Source organism: Notothenia rossii (assembly GCF_949606895.1).
Source record: "Notothenia rossii genome assembly, chromosome: 4".
Lineage (NCBI taxonomy): Eukaryota > Metazoa > Chordata > Actinopteri > Perciformes > Nototheniidae > Notothenia > Notothenia rossii.
The window spans coordinates 5,589,629-5,611,796 of NC_136902.1; the positions used below are offsets into that span (position 1 = coordinate 5,589,629).

Genomic DNA, 22,168 nt, shown 5'->3' on the forward strand with positions numbered 1-22,168 from the left:
AAAGTACAAGTATTTGTTTTCAAAATGTAAGAAGTCAAAGGAAAAAGTAGTGGACTAAAGTACTGATACCAGAAACATTTACTTAAGTACAGTAACAAAGTATTTGTACTCGACTACTTCCCCCCTCTGTATATCTTAACCCCTGTTTAAACCCAGTATAGGAGGGCATTGTGGTTCTGATGTGCTCTCACAGTCAGGCATGTTAGAGACAGCCGGCTACGCACTGACAAATGTTCCCAGAGAGCGTCAGAAGCTTACAGGGATTCAGGAGGAAGCCCAATCTTTATTTACATCAAAGCACCTGCCATCTTTTCCTTTTTGAGGTCAATGTTAACAGGATGCAGTCAAGGTGCCGAACTAAAATAAACCACGCAATCGGATCTCCGAACGACACGAGGATGGAGCCTGTGATTCTCTTTTTTGTTGTTGGGGGGGAAGAGGTCCGGTTCTGAGGTAAACACAGGATAACAAGCTCCACTGGGCCAGAGTGGATCCACTGCACGGCTAAAAGTGGAAACACCACACCCCTATACATGTCTCCAATCCCCAGAAATAGCAAACAATGTACTACCGTCATCTGGTAAAGCTTCTGAAACACTTATCCCCTGACAGCATTCTGACAGCGGCGGGGAAACACGGGGACGGACACACGATCAAAGAATGGAGCTACTACAAGCTCTCGGGTTACAGCTTCTCTGCATACCGTCACCGAGGCCGTTTAGTCGTAGGGCAATCTCGAGTATGAGCGGTCTGACGACAGCACAGAGGGGAATGAATGACATTCTTCTTCATGGTCTTCCCTGGACTGAAGAGGGTCTCGTCTTTGAGGCCTAATCAATGAGTTACATTATCAAGAAGATCTGTAAAACTCTCTTCTATCACCAAGAATCCACCACTTCACCACCAACTTATATATAATTTTTTTACCAGAGATGTGCTGATACGTTTCTTTGAAGTCATTTAAACTGAAAAATGTAGTTAAAAAAAACGGGAGTAAACTTCTTCTAACATAACAAGATGTTGACGACTTATCAATTAGTGGATTTGATCAACAATGAATCACGCAAAGGCAACATTTTACATTTCAAGTTTGCCAGAATCTTTCCTTAAAAATAGATTTAAAAAGAATAAAACCAGAGCCCAGTCTGCTCTGATTGGTTAGCTGGCCTTCTCTGTTGTGATTGGTCAACCTGCTTAAAGATGTCCCGCCCCTAAGTCTAATACGTACAATGTGTTGGAGCGCTAGCCAATTGGAGTGAAAGTGTTACGTAGTGATGTCACTATGTCCTGAGAGTGAACTAATGGAGGCGTTTCAGGCACGGGGGGATTTTAGCCTTTGCAGACCATTTACATGCATTAAAACCTTTAGGACACACTACAGGAAAGGGAAAACATGCTTAATAGGGCCTCTTTAAAGGACACATTTGTGGTCAAAACAACTTTAAGAGAAGTATCCAATATCTAGAATCAAATCGCAATTGCAACATCAGTTAAAAAAAAAATGTCCCAAAGATATATTTTCCAAATGTTGCCGCCCTGGGCTTCATATCTCCAGAGTGCGTGTGTGAGCGCGTCTCTGGTTTCAGCCTCACTGCTGCTCTCTAGCAATGCTGACTAACTCTATCAAAGCCCCTCCGTCCCCTCTACAGTGACACAACTTCCCAGCAGCGGAGGAAACACAACGTCTCCTCTGCAGAGTCTCTGACAAGAGTCACATGTCCTCCTCCAGGCGCCTCTGGGAACAAAGAGACTCCGTGTCACAAACAATGAACAATAAATCCTCCGAGTGGCAGAAAACAGTCTGGGAGTAAATCCAACGTACCTCCTGTTCGGGGGGGGAGGGGGGGCTGATGAATGTTTAAAAACCTCAAAGAAATGTAGTAATTTACAGAGGAGGGAAGTAACTAAGTACACTTTACTTCAGTATTTCCATTTGATGCTACTTTGTACTTCTACTCCACTACATGTATACATGTACATTTAGTTACTTCACAGATGTGGATGAATGATGTGAAATCTAATCAAGTGTTAAATCAGACTTTAGTTCCACCTGGAGTAAATCCACAAGCTACCCTGCAGTATACAAAGTCATTCAGACAAGCTGCACCTTTACCAGCTTTGAGAACACTTTCATGATCAATCATTATAAAACATATCATATATATTATTCTGAAATGGACCAATCTGCACAATGACTACTTTTACTGTCGCTACTTTCACTATATTTTGATGTGAATACTTTTCTACTTTTACTTGAGGAACATTTTGAATCCAGTGGTTTTACTGTAACAGAGTATTCCTACACTCTGGTACTTCTACTTTTACTCAAGTACAAGATCTGAGTACTTCTACTTTTACTCAAGTACAAGATCTGAGTACTTCTACTTTGACTCAAGTACAAGATCTGAGTTCTTCTACTTTTACTCAAGTACAAGATCTGAGTACTTTTACTCAAGTACAAGATCTGAGTACTTCTACTTTTACTCAAGTACAAGATCTGAGTACTTCTACTTTGACTCAAGTACAAGATCTGAGTACTTCTACTTTTACTCAAGTACAATATCTGAGTACTTCTACTTTTACTCAAGAACAAGATCTGAGTACTTCTACTTTTACTCAAGTACAAGACCTGAGTACTTCTACTTTGACTCAAGTACAAGATCTGAGTACTTTTACTCAAGTACAAGATCTGAGTACTTCTACTTTTACTCAAGTAATAGATCTGAGTACTTCTACCTTTACTCAAGTACAAGATCTGAGTACTTCTACTTTTACTCAAGTACAAAATCTGAGTACTTTTACTCAAGTACTAGATCTGAGTACTTCTACTTTGACTCAAGTACAAGATCTGAGTACTTCTACTTTTACTCAAGAACAAGATCTGAGTACTTCTACTTTTACTCAAGTACAAGACCTGAGTACTTCTACTTTGACTCAAGTACAAGATCTGAGTACTTTTACTCAAGTACAAGATCTGAGTACTTCTACTTTTACTCAAGTAATAGATCTGAGTACTTCTACCTTTACTCAAGTACAAGATCTGAGTACTTCTACTTTTACTCAAGTACAATATCTGAGTACTTTACTTTTACTCAAGTACAATATCTGAGTACTTCTACTTTTACTCAAGTACAATATCTGAGTACTTCTACTTTTACTTAAGTACAAGATCTGAGTACTTCTACTTTTACTCAAGAACAAGATCTGAGTACTTCTACTTTTACTCAAGTACAAGATCTGAGTACTTTTACTCAAGTACAATATCTGAGTACTTTTACTTTTACTCAAGAACAAGATCTGAGTACTTCTACTTTTACTCAAGTACAAGATCTGAGTACTTTTACTCAAGTACTAGATCTGAGTACTTCTACTTTGACTCAAGTACAAGATCTGAGTACTTCTACTTTTACTCAAGTACAAGATCTGAGTACTTTTACTCAAGTACTAGATCAGAGTACTTCTACTTTTACTCAAGTAGAATATCTGAGTACTTCTACTTTTAGTCAAGTACAAGATCTGAGTACTTTTACTCAAGTACAATATCTGAGTACTTCTACTTTTACTCAACAACAAGATCAGAGTACTTCTCCTCTCTGATAATGTAACACCTCTCAGCTGCTCTAAACATGAATTTGTCACGGAGAGATTTCTACAGATGTGAATTCCTGCATCTTACACGAAAGCACGGACGTGATCAAGTTCAAGACCCGACTTGTGTAATTGGTCAGACTGCTACTTTGTGATCCCTGTAGCACGAAAAAAAACGCTGTGCCGTGTACAAGCTGTTTACTGCGAGGCGATTGGAGTTAAAGGTCATATAAAAACACCCCACAATCACTCCCTCACAAATGGACGCCACGAGCAGCATGTAGACAGCTGTTTCCTGCCCTCCAAGGATGACAAGAATTCAAAACAGGCTCTCCAACCACAGATCTCATGATTAGCCCACCTCTAATCTGCGTCAGATGTCGACATCGCTAAAAAGCATAAATGTTTCTCGCTGAATCACCGCGGCTCAGAACAAGATGCGGCGCTGCCGAGACCTGACCGGGGCTTTTGACTCGCCTCCACATGAAAGCACTTTAGAAAAATGCTATAAAGTAACACTCACACCTTTAATTCTCACCTACAGGTACTCTAAGGTGTGTGCATGTCTGCAGGTGCACTGTGCTGCAAAGATAACAGTAATCATGCAGCATTGTTTGGATCAAAAGCTGTCTTCCACACACTCGTAACTTGAACGTAAGAGAGGACGACATGGGAAAATCCCAAACACCTATAAAAAAACCAGCATTCAGCCAAAAGCTCTTAAATATCATTTGGGCTCCAGTGATCACATTTCAGGTGTTTCCTTCTCGTGTCATCATGTCAGACATCAAACCCCAGGAGAGATGACGGGGGGGTGTGTGTGTGTGTGTGTGTGTGTGTGTGTGTGTGTGTGTGTGTGTGTGTGTGTGTGTGTGTGTGTGTGTGTGTGTGTGTGTGTGTGTGTGTGTGTGTGTGTGTGTGTGTGTGTGTGTGTGTGTGTGTGTGTGTGTGTGTGTGTTAGGGTGTGGGGAGAAACTTTTGTCGAAGGGCACAACCAGTAACCAACCAAACGTAATATCCACCTTTTGTTTCCACTGCTGCACTTTTTGACATTTGGCAGGAAGTACGTTCTTTATTATGTATTGAGAGGAAACTACCAGGAGTGTGAGAGCACAGGGACTCAGGGCACGGGTTCCCAACGTGGAGGTCGCCAAAGCTGCACAAGGGTCAGGAGATTACGTTTTATACAAATATACAGTTTGCTTATATCTGCCAGGGCCAATTTCATTCAATTGTGTGAAGAAAACGTACTGAAATATTGGTTTCTGATTTAAGACTTAGAGTTGTTTGAATTCTAACAGGATGAGGACACTGGGAAGACCTAGACCAGGGGTGCCCACACTTTTTTGGCTGGTGAGCTACTTTTGAAATGACCAGCTAACCGAGGTCTACCAACCAAAAATAAAAACCCAAATTGCAAGGGTTGCTGAATAACACGTTTTATTTTTACATGGGATAACTACAATAGGGCTGCAACAAACGACTAATTTGATTATCGATTAATCTATAGATTAATGAAACGATTAATCGACTATTCGGACTACTACTGTGTGCCTTGCACAATTTCTCAAACGCTCTTATTTAGCCATCAACTTTTAGATTTAGTTTGAGGTTGTTTTAGGCATGTGGAAACTAACAATGAAGACAATAAAGATGAATACTTGATTCAAAAATACATATATTATTAAATTAACTTGACAAATTGTGAACAAAATTAACATTGCTTTTTATTTGAATTAAATAAATAATATTTCACATCAAAAGAAACAACAATGTTTTAACAAATCTTATTAAATAATCTGATGACAGAACTGGAAACAGAATAGCTGAAACTTTAACAAAATAAATAACTCAGTTACCTCTAATCATTAACCCATGTTTGTATAATGTAGTTAACTCCGTGTGTTGCTGCTAGCATACATAACACCTGACGTGGAAACGTTACTCGTGGATGGGGCTACAGAGCTACTCGAAAGACAGTCGAACCCGGTGCATTCCTCCGTCTGGATGTGGAGCACTTTTGCTAAATGTTTAGACAAATTGCTCTTGTTACCGCCCTTACATGCTAAACTCTTTTGGTGACGAGCATTGTCCACCTCAAGACGGGTAACATGTAACCACACCTTGGAGCGCTTCTCTCCGCCATCTCCTCCGTGTGTTGCTGCATGTAGCAGCTGCGTGTGTGTAAACTGCCCCGCCCCCTTGCAAACAGACGGGGGAGAGAGAGATCTCTTCTGGATTGGAAAGGTCGAAAATACACCGACCATAGACGCATTTGTTTGTCTTTTTGCATGTTAGAAACGAGTTGGCGACACTAAGACTAAGAGATAATGTTTGTGTAGCAATAATACATGACCTTTCTCTTTCTCAACTCGCTACTCGGAGGGAAGTCGCTGTCATATGCCTTGTGAACACTCCGATAATGCCTCTCCACATTACCTTTCTTTGGCAGAGCGACGCTTGCTTTACAAATAAGGCAAATAACCTTTGAATGTGACATCACAAACAAAGATTCTCCCTCCCATTCTGTGTGGAAGTGGTATGTCTTTAGCTTTTTGCTCGTTCCCGCACTCATTTTGTTGTTTGTCTCTCCCGGCACTTGACTGATTTTGTATCGCTTTGCATTCTGTGTTAACAGACTGGAAAGCAATAGGTCGCTTTTTCTGTCAATCAAGTCAACTCCTGAATTAAGTGGCAGGGAGGCCAAAGGAGGAGGGATCAAAACCTGTTTTGTCTATTTTAACGGAGCTGGATTTTTTTAAATTTATGAATGACTCGCGATCTACCAGCATTGCCCCCGCGGTCGACCGGTCGACCGCGGTCGACGTACTGGGCACCTCTGACCTAGACACACGGTCTGGAAGCTTAAAAGCACTGTGCTGCATTAGAAATGTACGCAGGTAAAACAAACACATGTTTTAGGGAAAGCAACTAAAATATCGTCACAATATTGAGATATTTGGTCAAAAATATAAAAATAATATTGATATTTTATCGTTATTGTGAAAGTATATCATCTTGGATATCGTAAGTTTGGTCATTTCCTGGTTTAAAGAGGTCCTATTATGCTTTTTGGGGTTTCGACCTTCCTGTTCCGTTTGTTTTTGTGCATGTCAATGGTCTGCAGAGGATAAAATCCCTGTGTTGTTTCTCTCCCAAACACTCCTTTGTTTACTTCAGGAACATAGTGACATCACTGTGTAACGCTTCTATTGGCTAGCGCTCCAACACATACGTGATAGGCTAAGGGGCGGGACATCTCTAAGCGGTTGACCAATCACAACAGAGCCGGCCAGCTAACCAATCAGAGCAAACTGGGCTCTGGTTTCAGACAGAGGGTGAAAAGAGGTGCTGCAGCACAGGCAGTATGAGAAAAATAAAGAGCTTTTTGAACATTAAAGCATGGAGACATGTAGAGACACTACATACTGATATACACCTGAACATCAGCAGGAGAGGACTCTTTAAAGTAGAGACACGACATACTGATATACACCTGAGCATCAGCAGGAGAGGACTCTTTAAAGTAGAGACACGACATACTGATATACACCTGAACATCAGCAGGAGAGGACTCTTTAAAGTAGAGACACGACATACTGATATACACCTGAACATCAGCAGGAGAGGACTCTTTAAAGTAGAGACACGACATACTGATATACACCTGAACATCAGCAGGAGAGGACTCTTTAAAGTAGAGACACGACATACTGATATACACCTGAGCATCAGCAGGAGAGGACTCTTTAAAGTAGAGACACGACATACTGATATACACCTGAACATCAGCAGGAGAGGACTCTTTAAAGTAGAGACACGACATACTGATATACACCTGAACATCAGCAGGAGAGGACTCTTTAAAGTAGAGACACTACATACTGATATACACCTGAACATCAGCAGGAGAGGACTCTTTAAAGTAGAGACACTACATACTGATATACACCTGAACATCAGCAGGAGAGGACTCTTTAAAGTAGAGACATTACATAGTGATATACACCTGAACATCAGCAGGAGAGGACTCTTTAAAGTAGAGACACTACATACTGATATACACCTGAACATCAGCAGGAGAGGACTCTTTAAAGTAGAGACACTACAAACTGATATACATCTGAACGTCAGCAGGAGAGGACTCTTTAAAGTAGAGACACTACAAACTGATATACATCTGAACGTCAGCAGGAGAGGACTCTTTAAAGTAGAGACACTAAATACTGATATACACCTGAACATCAGCAGGAGAGGACTCTTTAAAGGCTAATCACAATTACTTATTTGTTCCACATCGTGCAGCTGGACCTTAAGGTGAAGTCAAGGAGTTCTGGTTAATGTGTGTGAGCTCACCTTTGAAGGAGAGGCGTATCCGCGGGGCCGACTGCTGCAGGCCTCTGCAAACACTGAGGGCCAACAGGAGAAGGGCGGCTCCAAAGGCTTTCATGGTAACAGTCATGCAGGTAGCCCACAGAGATCTAAATCTGGACCGAAAAAAGAAAAGAGGAATGAACTATTATTATAGAGAGCCCCGTGAGAAATATGAGACAGAAAAAGAAGGAAAGGACAGGAGAGAGAGCTTTCTCTGTGAAGTCTCTGATCAGAAGTTCGGCCTGCAGCCTTCAAGAAGCAGCAGCAGAGAATACATCTTCACACCTGCTCTGGAAAATATGACAGCCCTATTATTTATTTAAAGTGTAAATGTAGTGAGGTATGTGTTGAGACTGTATAATGCAGCACATGTGGAAAAGGTCCCAAAGAAGGAGAAAGGATTGTCTTCTGCTTTTATCTTCAGGCTGGGCAATATCTTTTGATATTTTATTGTTGTATGAGGTTATATCTCTTTCAAATGTGGATATCCTAATGTCATGAGGGCACTTTTCTAGTTTTAAATGAAGAATTAAAGTAAAGTGAAGTCATTTAATGAATTGACCAGACTTTACCAGTGCTGTTCTAAGGGTCAGCCTTTTAGCACTTCCTGTCCACTGGTCTGGAAATAAGGTCTGTGGTTAACACAAGCTGAAGAGATTTGTATTCTATATCAAAAGTCTGTCAGTAAATACCTCACTGGCGAATTAAAAAACCGCGCTTGCTAACAAGTGTCTAAATGAGACCAACATTAGCCACCTTTAGCTCAGCGGTGGTGACGTGAAGTCATGTGACCGTGCTGTAGTTCCTTTATGCCAACCTTTCCAAATCCAAAAGAGGTAGGTTTGCGTGTGGCAAATGTGCACGCCCACATTAGGTAATCAGAAGAAATTGCACCACAGTAATTACAGGTATAAACCATGTATTTAATATATTGCATCACTTTTTGCATTTTTCGCAAAAATTGGTCATAATGTTCCGTCACTTTAGTGCTTGGTATGTAGCAGACTTGGCTTTCTTGAGAAGTTCAGGGTCTGGTTTCCAGTTGCAGCAGGTGAATTTTTTGAAGTTGTTTATCTTCCCTGCCAACAGACCTTTGTGTGCTTCTCTCCTCTCCGAGATACCTTGATAAACTCGTGATCTGCTGTCCACTTGGCTTTAAACACATTGTCCCACCGCTTGGTGGGCTTCTTCTTCTCGGGGTATCTATTCATCGCGGAATTTCCATATCAAAACCTGTAGCTGTGTGTATTGTTGAACATCTCTGATGTGAATAAACAACCCTGGGGCGCCAAGACCGAACACTAATCACGTCATGAGCAAATCCAATTTCATTGGATAGGATCTAAAATTAAATTATAAAAAAATTAAATGCCCCTTGGCGGAGTCCATTGTCTCTGGTGCGCCAAGGGGCATTTTAATTTATTTTTATTTGGGAAGATTGAAATCAGTAGGGAAAGCCAGCTAAATCGGTAGGCGGTAGAAACATGTTATTATGATTATAATAATGATTATTATTCGTCATAGCGTTCACTTTTTAAATATTTGATAAGCGTCTCACTAGTTAATTTACAATCCCATCACAATGTCGATATTGAGGTATATTGTCAAAAATATTTGATTTCCCCCATATTACCCAGACTTATTTCATCTTGTACTTTCTCTTGAATCAATATTTCCCTAGAAAACCGAACTTAAAAAGCCTCTGAACCCATCAGTGATTCCCTGCGGCTCTGCCTCCGTCTTTGAACAAAGCACACCAGACTTTTCCCCAGAAGTTGACGGGTGAAAAACATGACAGTTCAAAGAAACAGGTAGCTCTCTTTGAAACATTTCCTGACAGTTTAGGGGTGTTGAAACGTAGCCTAACTGTTAGACCTTAACTCAAGCATTCATTATGCATCTGCACTTTGCTGGAGAGGATCCCGTATAAATTATGAATACTAAAAGCTGAGTCCACAACATCCATTAAATTGTCTCCCTGAAGGTGTGCTTTGCTCCAGCTATAAGCCATCCCACGGGCTTTTCTTTTTTCTCATGCCATACATGCAGCCAAACCCCCTCCCAGTGGCACAAGCCTAAAAAAAAGGGCTTTTAGGGAGGGGGTATCCATGCAGAAAAGCTAGAGATTAATCTTACATTTCACATTAAGGCATACATCCACGTTTGACACATTTTGCTCAAATATGTTCCCATTAAAACTGATGAAACTGGCATGCTGGAGGTTTGGAAATTAAAAACAGAAGCCAGTGGGAACGCCTTGGCTTGAAGGCATAATCACATATATCTGCCCAGCAGGGAAGCTTGATCTGTATTCCTGCTATCACACACTCTGATATATGTATGCACTGTTAGTAATTATAATGCACATGCTCCATCAGACAGGGGATCCAAATGATGTTCAGACAGATCGTATGTCATGAAATGTCACAGTTATAAGTCACACATCGCATTTAAAACATTGCTTTGACTTTAAGAATAAAATAAATACTTACACGAGACATAAAGATGATGGTTTATGACTCTGTTTTCTATTTTTTTTTATCTTTTGGGATTTTAAAAAGTGCTCATTTAAATAAAGATCGTCACCATAAATGATTTTATTCATTGAAACAAATCAAAATAACGCTTTTTTAAATGAGCATATGGCCATATATACACCAGAGACACATTTTTAAGTCCTTATTTTTATATTTTGTATACAAAAATAAGGCAAAATGGCTTCGTTATTATGAAAGAACATCACAAACCCCAAAACATGTTACTTACTGTTATTGAAGTAAGGATATACAAATAATCCATGTGCAAGATACCTCATTTTAACACCTTAAAAATATCTAAAATCTGTATCTAAAACATAATCATGTGCCCGTGGGGCTCCATGTTCTCTATGATCTGATTTCGAGGTATTTTTATGAATGACGATATTTCTCCTGCTTCTCAGAGCAGGGTGGTAACGGCAAGGCAGATTAAAGTTCAGCTGTAATAACATGTGTTTTTCTCTTTAAAAATAAAAATAATTACAGGATTCCAATGAAGTAGCCTAGTTCCCTTCCCCGCGGAGGAGTGCGCACTTACCTGTGAACTCAACATCCAGAAATAGGAACCGAACAAATGTGACGCTTAGAGAGAGTAACCACACCAGAGGTAAAAGTTAAAACCACAGAGAAGTCAAATGACCTACCTTGTTTTTGTTTTTCTGACTCTTCTCTTCTGTAGATCCAAAAACGGGAAGAAAGGGAAAACTTGCGAGATGTTAGATCTGCATTCCCCGCGTTTCGTGCCTCGGAGCCGGATTGGAAAATGTCCCTCGACGGCGCTGCGCAGGCATAAAACAATCCGATAGGTTTGCAAAGAGAAAGAGAGAGGGGGGAGAGAGAGAGAGAAAGGGGGAAGAGAAAGAGAAAAGCTGCCTATAATCAGTCGACGGTATTTCTCCCAGGCAACATTTACGCGCTAACTTTACGCACGGATGGCCACGGTGATGTGAATCCTCGGATCCTGCCTGAATCTAGTGACCAGGTGCAGGTGTTGGGGGAGTGTGTGAGACCCCGCTGTCCTCTCCCTTCTGCTCTGCCTCCCCCCCTGCCTCCCTTCTCCTGTTGGCCCACAGCAGCATTGGACCAAAGCTCTTGGTACACCATATGGGTATGATTAACCCTGTCACTGCTGCTGAGGGGAACACACTCTACTCCGAAATGGTATTCATCCATGTTTCAAGGTTTCAAGGCTTTTATTGTCATTTGTACATAGCTACAGTTATGACAATGAGAATCTGAGGTCACAGGCTCCTCCAGCAGTGCAACACAATACAACAGATAATAGTGCAAGTAAATAAAATAGAATATAATAGAAATAGTGCAGAATAGTCGATATGCAGTAATTGGAATATTGATATGAGATGCAAACAGATGAATGTTATGGATGTTCTTTCAAAAGTTCAGGTGTTTAACAGTCTTATGCCTGTGGGATGAAACTGTCTCTTAGTCTTGTGGTTTCAGACCAGATTCAGCTTCTCCCTGAGCAAAGTTTATTTTAAATTAATAATTTAGATTACATGGTGATGGCCATGTTTTAGATTAATGGTTTTTTAATGCACCAGATGGAGTTAGGACTTTTAGGATTTTTGTAGGATCCCCATTAGCTGGTGCCAAAAAAATACAACACGCTTTCAGACACAACCACTAAATGACATTAAAAATACAAAAGTCCTCTTACTATACTTGTACGTGTTGTGGGCCACAGTCGGTTCTTATTAGAGGAGGAAATCTTTCAGTATCTTAAAAATGGATTCTCAATTCAATACGGTAAATTATGGCACGAAACCAGACTACATTTTGTATGATATTTTTGTTTTTCTGGTTGAAAATGTCATAATTTTTCTGTATAAACATACTAAATATATTCTTGTTCATGCGGAGACTACTGAACATTTTATAGTTTCTTGATTAAAATTTTCGATTCAATACATACATGGCAAATTATGGCAAGAAAGCCGATTCAAGTATGTTTAATATATATGTTTTAAAACGTGATATCAACTGGTGGCAATATTGTTAATAAAATATGGCAAACCTAAGACAAGGTCGCATGAATTCATGGTACATTTTCACAACAATAAACACTTGTTGACAAAGTGTTAAAACAGTATGTACTTTTTGTTAAATTAGGGCAGCTGCCTCGTACATTTGCCAATTTCATACACAAATTGCAAACAAAAATAACTAGTATTTTGTGTAATTTTTCAATGAATCACACAATCTTCCAAGTGCATTATTTTACGTTTGGTTCATACAGTATTTGTTTGTTTTTGTTTCTGTCTATTCCTCGACACAACTTTGACGTGGTGTGTGGGATTACCTTCATCAGTATCTATCTAGCTGCTTCTGTATAAAACAATGTTGTGAATCGGTTTAAAGATTCAAAGCCTCAAGACTCAAAGGCTTTTGTGTCACATGCACCACAGCTACAGCCTTGTTTCTGGCACTGAGAATCCCATGCTCTTCCAACACAACATTCAATATACTCAAGACAAAACAAGGAAGTAGAAGGGAACAAAAGTGTAAGAAGATTCATGTCAGTTCCTACATGAATCGCTTCTGTATCAGGGGCTGAAGTCCACTATTTAAGAGGGGCTTAGACTATGTCACCGTTACTCCTCAGCTCTACATGAGAGCCAGGTCCGTTGGAAAAAAGATTCCTGGGATTCCTCCCTGGCTGGATCTCAAGCTCATGACAACAGTGACAAAGCAACGAGAGAGGGGGGGTGGGACTAGACGTAAAGGACACCCACCCTGTTAACTGAGCCTTGAGCTTGAAATTAAAACAGCTTTCAGAGCGCCTCTCATCGCTGCTCTGGCTTTGTGGCGAGCTCTGACGTAGTGTGGGGCTCCGGAGACACAAAGCTACAGAGGGAGGATTCACTGCTGGTCCTGATAGATGGTAAAGTAGAATAAACACACGAGGCAATGTGGTGTGTCAGTGTGGAAAAAGGTCACAGAGGAGGGAAGTTCCTGGCAGGAAGGAGAGTTTTAGTTAGAACTCTTTTGAATTAATCTTTATAGCAACATTTCTCAAGTTGGATTCATCGATGATGTAAGCAGTGACCTTATCTGGAGGTAGTGTAAGAGCCACGAAGTAGTTACGACGTAGTTGTTGAATATCACTTAAAGAGGACATCTTCTGCTCATGTTCAGGTTCATGTCCAACACGACAGGGACACTGACATAACGTCAACATAGGCCGAGTTGGGAGTGAGAATGTGTTGTTGTTATATCAGTATGTAGTGTCTCTACTTTAAAGAGTCCTCTCCTGCTGATGTTCAGGTGTATATCAGTATGTAGTGTCTCTACTTTAAAGAGTCCTCTCCTGCTGATGTTCAGGTGTATATCAGTATGTAGTGTCTCTACTTTAAAGAGTCCTCTCCTGCTGATGTTCAGGTGTATATCAGTATGTAATTTATCTACTTTAAAGAGTCCTCTCCTGCTGATGTTCAGGTGTATATCAGTATGTAGTGTCTCTACTTTAAAGAGTCCTCTCCTGTTGATATTCAGGTGTATATAAGTATGTAGTGTCTCTACTTTAAAAAGTCCTCTCCAGCTGATGTTCAGGTGTTTTTCAGTATGTAGTGTCTCTACTTTAAAGAGTCCTCTCCTGCTGATGTTCAGGTGTATATCAGTATGTAGTGTCTCTACTTTAAAGAGTCCTCTCCTGCTGATGTTCAGGTGTATATCAGTATGCAGTGTCTCTACTTTAAAGAGTCCTCTCCTGCTGATGTTCAGGTGTATATCAGTATGTAGTGTCTCTACTTTAAAGAGTCCTCTCCTGCTGATGTTCAGGTGTATATCAGTATGTAGTGTCTCTACTTTAAAGAGTCCTCTCCTGCTGATGTTCAGGTGTATATCAGTATGTAGTGTCTCTACTTTAAAGAGTCCTCTCCTGCTGATGCTCAGGTGTATATCAGTATGTAGTGTCTCTACTTTAAAGAGTCCTCTCCTGCTGATGCTCAGGTGTATATCAGTATGTAGTGTCTCTACTTTAAAGAGTCCTCTCCTGCTGATGCTCAGGTGTATATCAGTATGTAGTGTCTCTACTTTAAAGAGTCCTCTCCTGCTGATGTTCAGGTGTATATCAGTATGTATTGTCTCTACTTTAAAGAGTCCTCTCCTGCTGATGTTCAGGTGTATATCAGTATGTAGTGTCTCTACTTTAAAGAGTCCTCTCCTGTTGATATTCAGGTGTATATAAGTAGGTAGTGTCTCTACTTTAAAAAGTCCTCTCCAGCTGATGTTCAGGTGTTTTTCAGTATGTAGTGTCTCTACTTTAAAGAGTCCTCTCCTGCTGATGTTCAGGTGTATATCAGTATGTAGTGTCTCTACTTTAAAGAGTCCTCTCCTGCTGATGTTCAGGTGTATATCAGTATGCAGTGTCTCTACTTTAAAGAGTCCTCTCCTGCTGATGTTCAGGTGTATATCAGTATGTAGTGTCTCTACTTTAAAGAGTCCTCTCCTGCTGATGCTCAGGTGTATATCAGTATGTAGTGTCTCTACTTTAAAGAGTCCTCTCCTGCTGATGTTCAGGTGTATATCAGTATGTAGTGTCTCTACTTTAAAGAGTCCTCTCCTGCTGATGTTCAGGTGTATATCAGTATGTAGTGTCTCTACTTTAAAGAGTCCTCCCCTGCTGATGCTCAGGTGTATATCAGTATGTAGTGTCTCTACTTTAAAGAGTCCTCTCCTGCTGATGCTCAGGTGTATATCAGTATGTAGTGTCTCTACTTTAAAGAGTCCTCTCCTGCTGATGTTCAGGTGTATATCAGTATGTTGTGTCTCTACTTTAAAGAGTCCTCTCCAGCTGATGTTCAGGTGTATATCATTGTGTAGTGTCTCTACTTTAAAGAGTCCTCTCCTGCTGATGTTCAGGTGTATATCAGTATGTAGTGTCTCTACTTTAAAGACTCCTCTCCTGCTGATGTTCAGGTGTATATCAGTATGTATTGTCTCTACTTTAAAGAGTCCTCTCCTGCTGATGTTCAGGTGTATATCAGTATGAAGTGTCTCTACTTTAAAGAGTCCCCTCCTGCTGATGTTCAGGTGTATATCAGTATGTAGTGTCTCTACTTTAAAGAGTCCTCTCCTGCTGATGTTCAGGTGTATATCAGTATGTAGTGTCTCTACTTTAAAGAGTCCTCTCCTGCTGATGTTCAGGTGTATATCAGTATGTAGTGTCTCTACTTTAAAGAGTCCTCTCCTGCTGATGTTCAGGTGTATATCAGTATGTAGTGTCTCTACTTTAAAGAGTCCTCTCCTGCTGATGTTCAGGTGTATATCAGTATGTAGTGTCTCTACTTTAAAGAGTCCTCTCCTGCTGATGTTCAGGTGTATATCAGTATGTAGTGCCTCTACTTTAAAGAGTCCTCTCCTGCTGATGTTCAGGTGTATATCAGTATGTAGTGTCTCTACTTTAAAGAGTCCTCTCCTGCTGATGTTCAGGTGTATATCAGTATGTAGTGTCTCTACTTTAAAGAGTCCTCTCCTGCTGATGTTCAGGTGTATATCAGTATGTAGTGTCTCTACTTTAAAGGCCTCTGTAAAATAGGCATGGGCGGTATGACGGTATTACGGTATACCAGGGTATTTCGAAATACCGTCGGTATGATTTTCAATACCGTGACGTCACAGACTGTGCGCCAAATCACAGATGCGTTTCATTCTATTACACTGACACAGAGTTTTGACAGGGACGACATTGGTTGTAATGCACAGCACGCGCCAGCAGAGGGCAGGGGAGGGCAGTCCGTCTTTCCCGCTCTCAGAGCTCAGCACAGAGCTGAGCTGAGCAAGATGGCGGCAGCATTTGCCGGCCCCGAACTCGGACAACTAGTAAAAAAGAAAAATGCCTCTGCGCCTGTTTGGGACTATTTTGGGTTTACTCGTCGCCAGTGACTTCATCCAGCACAACGAGAGACGGAGGCACTTCTTTGGGAATGTTTAAGACGGGGTGAGTGAGTGTTGACATTTTTTAATCCTATGCAACTGGTTGATGGTTTTGTAGTCGAGGTCGGACGGTTTTAAAAACGAAAGCATTTACGCGCTAAACATTCACGCGAGTAATCCAATGAATCAAATGGAAATAAGGTTTTTAACACATGCACAGAATAATATTGCCAAACTTGTTAGTGAATATAGCAAACTTTATTCAATAAGTCAAGTATTTACTCCCGGAAAATGTTTATGTATGATGATATATTGTTAACTTAGCTCACTATGGAAACAACGTCGGACATCTACAAACTCGTCCTATATCCGATCTCAAAATGTGCTATTTGCACAATGTGTCATGTATGCAGCCCTTGTTTTGCACCTACGCGCACGTCGCGGCACTTTGCGAGCGTCTACCGGCTCGGGCTGCATTTTACACCGAACATATAATATACCGTTCGAAACATCTATTTGCCCCGAAACGCCACCTCACTCAAGTCGACCCAAGTCATACCGTCAGTGGCGGCTGGTGGAAAATATTTTTGGTGGGGCTGTTGATATAGTGAGTAAACATTTTTTTTTTGGGAGAAATGACCCCTTAAATTGGGACTGATACCGTCATATACCGTATACCACGGTATGATGTCAGCAAGGTATGACGGTATGAAAAAAATGATACCGCCCATGCCTACTGTAAAACAGGTAGTGCCATAACGTAGCTTTCAGTAGCCAGCATTATTTATTTGGACTACGGTATGCTAGCAAGATGTGCTAAATCTGCAAGTATTGCAATATGTTTTTGACTGGGAAATCGTCTTAAAGTAATTTAGTCAGTGTTAAAGCATATTCTATTCAAACAGTCTGTAGTATGGGCGAGATGTTGGATCACCTTCAGGGCGTGTCATTTTCTTTAAACAAACCCTTGTTCAAGTTTTACCTTCCTCCTGAGGGTCTTCACGAAAGGTTTGGAAACAATATTTAGCACGACTCAGACTAAGCTACCTTGCAGACTAAGCAGCAGAGGAACATGGGGCATTGTATAAGCAGACACTAACGTTGGGAATGAGCCAGATGAGATCCACAGGCGGGCAGCGGTGTGACAAGATGTGTGCAGGAGGGAGTCTTTGTTTCCTGGCACACAGGAGCCATCCCTCCGCTTCCAGCTGAGGAAATGAGTCACGATCATTTGCAGAGTTCAGGTTTCCGTGTGCTCTCAACTCTGGCCACGGACACCGGTACTCAGACCAGCTCTCAGCGCTTCATAAGCACCACTTAAAGGAGAACTTCACCCAGAAAAATACCCTTTGTTTTCCAGTGACCCACCCAATGGTACCTTTAACTCTTGAAGAAATCTAATGCTGTGCACTCTTGAGGGAACAAAAGTGAAGTGTCTTACGCTGGACACACAACAATCGTCCCTTCTTAGCTATGTAGCAGTGACGATGCAACCAGCAGCGATTGTGGTCAGTGAACACAGCATTATACAAATAAAAGTTCTACATGCTTAGTTTTTTTACTATTTAATAAACGTACCACTATTTAATTTAACGTGGTGTTAAAAACAAAAACTGTTAGGATTCCCTACCGTGGACATTAAAGCTAACAATGTAAGCTATCTATCAGAACAAGGCTGTTAGCTAGCTAGCAGAAAATGGCGGCTACCATGGCTTCACCAAGACTTTTCTCTGGTTTTTAAATCTACGTTCACCATGAAGTCATTCCAGTAAATCCTATGCTGTGTCTCAATTTGCATACTTCCCTTTTTCACAGCGCATGTTGTACACTGTGAATACAAGTTTACTGTGCAATGCATGCTGGTGGGTCTTTAGTGCAAGAAGGCACTTTAGCTTTGTTCTGCTAACTAGTTAACTTGTTAGCTAGTGAGCAGAATGACAGGGTTAGCATTAGTTGGGTCAAAACATCTATTTACAAACTCTCATGCAACTCAAGCAAAATGATCCAAATCTAATTTATTCAGTCGTATGCTCACAACTTACAAACACAGACTTCTGACACTACAATAAATGGTCAGTGACGGAAAAATCATATGACTGACGAGTGAATTAAGTGACAAAATATCAACTTTTAGTTTTACACCAGACTGTTAAATTTGTTCTTTATTCTCGGGTCCAGGAGAGAAGCTTTAAAATGAGACTAAATGGAGTCTCTGAGAAGATTCAAATGGGATACTTTAATTAAAAAAGGCGCGGTAGTGTTACAGACAGAATATTGTTCCGGCAGAAAACAGCTGTGATCTGGCTCTCCTGAGCAAGAAGAGAAGGGCGAATCCCCCGTTCGGTGCCGTTATATATCCTCTGCTGGCTCCTCCCCGCCAGCCGGCTCGCCTCGCCTCTAATGTCCGTTGTTGCATTTAAACATAGGATAGGTTCTTTTCACATTCAATATGCTTAACACGCCTTTTCTCCTCATATTCTCTTTCATCACTTTTCATGTAACACATTCTAAACGCTGTAATCAATACTCCAAAATATACAGAAAATACTTCACGGCTGGTTTGATTTCTGGATGTTGTCACATGCTACTCTCGTCTGTAAACAATAATGTATTCAAATAAACGGTACTTTCATTTAATATTCAGCATGGTAGTATCTCGACATCTATCGTTGTAGTGTTAAATCAAATAGGTTTCGGTTTGCACCACACCAAGTCATTTCGCTACTCAATTCACCTCTTTAGGAAATCGTATATTAGCCACATGCTAAATGCTAACCGTAGATAAAGGATTTTCAGAATAAAAGCTTAACTGCTTGTGCACAAGAATTTCAGATTTTTCAGTATAAAAGAGCGTTTAAACTGACGGTATGTTTAAGCTACCTTATACCATCAAAACATTGATTTTAATTTCTAACAAGACCCACCGATCCAACGCTGGCTTTCAAGAGATGTAGATTGCGCCAGTGGCTCGATGCATCGTTTTTTTCTACATGCAGATGCCAAAGGGTGCCTCTGGCGATATCAGATGCAGAAAGGCACTAACTAAGCTTCATTATTTGTTGGAAGTGAGAACTTTGCTAAAAACCTTACCATTCAAAACAATTCAACATCAACAATTTGAAACCTATTTTGGTTGGGAAGCAGTGAGCATACGACTTGATGAATTACACTTGGATTAAACATGCAGCACGAGTCTTGTACAAGTGTGAGAGTTTGTTTAAGGACCTTTGTATATATTCTTTTGAGTGTCAAACACTTGTCTTTCTTCAGGATTTGTCTCTGTTTCTTCATTCTTCATTTGATAAGCTTTGAAGAAATACAAACTTTCCCGTAGAAGTCGAGTCAACACAGGCTGAGTAATGATATACCAGTAATCATTTTGTGGGTTAAAGTATTTCTTTAACCTGATTCGTATCTCTTACATATCTGACCACCGTGCGCTATCCACTGCCTCAACTTGCTGCAGAGATAGCAACAGCTCCTCACTCAACGGAAGAAAGGGTATTTTTGTCCCGTGTACACGAGGAAAAGGAACAGGAAGTAGTGTCCGAACAGGCCTGTTGACCGTAACATGATGGATGAAGTATCGTGGAGACTGGCGGCAGGGGTTAGAAAACAAACACTCTGTTTATCTGATCCACAATAAGCTCCGACAGGAAGATCTTCTGATGTAATGGATAGGTGATGTGAAGGTAGACGTGATTTATCCCTGTAGGCCAACCAAAGGCTCCGGATAAATCCCGTCCCTCAGACACATCAATCATGACGATCCAAGAGGCGGAGCTTTGTCCCCTGGAGGAAAAACAACCCATTATTTGACCTGCCGATGGGCCTTCCTGCAACTATATCGATGAATCAAGGAGTGTTTGAACATGCTGCTACAAGGAGGCGTTGCTGATGCATGCTGGGAAAGACTACCGTGACCCTGAGGAAATGACAGGGTGGAGGGAATAAATGTTCACCAAGGTTGTCGCTTTATTTCCAAGAATAACACTTCTCAAGAAAGGTGGGAACATGTTATTGTTTGGAAACACACAAGCGCTTTGGATTCAATCCTCAAGCCAAGACAGGAGTCCAGAGTCTTAAACCTAGGAGTGTTGAGTCCTAAACAAGTACTAATGCGCTCTTAATCCTATTAGACCTGCATGTTTTGAATACTGCAATTCCTTTTTCGATGACTACCGAGTAGTTTTTGTACACAAACAAAGTAATGTTTGAACCTTTTCTGCAATTTGATTTGATGCTCTTGGTTCAAACAAGGTGGATCAAGGGAATTACGTTATGACTTGCTGAGAATGAAAAGAGTTGACATGAGTTGATTGAAGGAAATGAAAGCAAATTAATCGTGGCATGCGTTGAATAACATGCTTTTGGCCCGGGGAAACAGGGCTGCAATAACGTTTCAGAATCGACAGAATGAAACATGTCATGCTGCAAGTTTTTTTTGCAGCTGGATATGAAAAGAAAACTATTTCTACGAGTTACGAGAAGAGTTTGTTGATAGTAAGTGTCATACAACCAATCACAATCCTTCTCCATCAATTGATCAAACAACCAAAGCAGGCGTTGCTAGTTATTTACCATGCAATATAAGAGGAACCGGAGAAAAATATAGAAAAGTACGATTTGATTGCAAAAAACCTGCAAAGCCTCTAAAATATTTAGAGTACAGAAAGGATGATATCTTTTGAAAAATATGCATTTTTTTGTCATCTGGGGAACATTTCTTAATATTTTCATATCGTAATATACTGTATACTGAATAAAAGAAAATTGCATTATGTCAGTTTTTGCAATATCATACAGTCTTTGTATCAAGTCAAAAGGCAAGTACACGTGAAGTCAAGAGTCATCGGTGCTTAAGTCCAAGTCTTTTGTTTAGTTTTTTTGTCTAAACTCATCAAATATGCGACTCGATTCTCCCACGGCTTTACTCGCCATCTAATTATTATCCCACACGTCAGACAAAAATGTAAACACGGGCATGCAGCATAAAGGGAACAGGTGCTGCATGAACTTCACACATCAACGATTATCAAAAGGAGAGCAGCTTCTTCGACATGAAGGCTGCTTACGTGGCGCACATTCCAGTCGCAGCCTGCTCCCAGACGCTCGGAGAGGTGATAGCAGGTTCTTATTCACAGAGAGCAGTACAGGAGTATCATTCTGTAGAGATGGAGCACCGGCAGCATCGTGCCACGTGTCCACCGGGCCAGCCAGCCACCATCTGCCTCCGAGACAAGGCTGGCACTCACACTCCCTATAAAATGCAGCTGGGAGAATCAACAGCTGCTGAAGAAGAGCTCTTTCCAAATAACAAGGGGTGTGTGTGAGAGAGAGAGGGAGGGAGAGAGAGAAGGGGGGAGGGAGGGATACTGTACATGAAAAGGAGGACAAGCATAGTGTCTGAAAAGGTAAATCTGTCGCGCAAAACCTTTTGGAAAAAGCCGATTAAAGGGGCCCTATTATGCTTTGGGTGTTTTCCCTCTCCTGTAGTGTGTTCTATAGGTTTTAGTGCATGTAAATGGTCTGCAGATGATAAAATCCCTGAGTTCCCTAGAGGGAGTTTCTCTCCCACACACTCCCCCTCTGCCTGAAACACCTCCAATTGACTCCTTTGTTTACTTCTGTAACATGAGTGACATCACTATGTAACACTCTTGCTCCTATATGGGCTAGCGCTCCAACACATTGTACGTGATAGGCTAAGGGGCGGGACATCTCTAAGTGGTTGACCAATCACAACAGAGCCGGCCAGCTAACCAATCAGAGCA

General features: G+C 40.9%; 1 protein-coding gene across 1 annotated transcript in view; it reads right to left on the minus strand.

The window, feature by feature from the left end:
* Positions 1–11,553, minus strand: part of sema3ga (sema domain, immunoglobulin domain (Ig), short basic domain, secreted, (semaphorin) 3Ga) — a 35,410-nt gene extending 23,857 nt beyond the window's left edge. Inside the window, exons 1-2 of the mRNA XM_079674762.1 lie at positions 11,144–11,553; positions 7,945–8,075 (exon numbers count right to left, since the gene is read on the minus strand). Of these exons, the coding sequence (XP_079530888.1) occupies positions 7,945–8,050 (106 nt within the window). The 5' untranslated portion in view covers positions 8,051–8,075; positions 11,144–11,553. The remainder of the gene's footprint in view (positions 1–7,944; positions 8,076–11,143) is intronic.
* Positions 11,554–22,168: the final 10,615 nt, after the last annotated feature.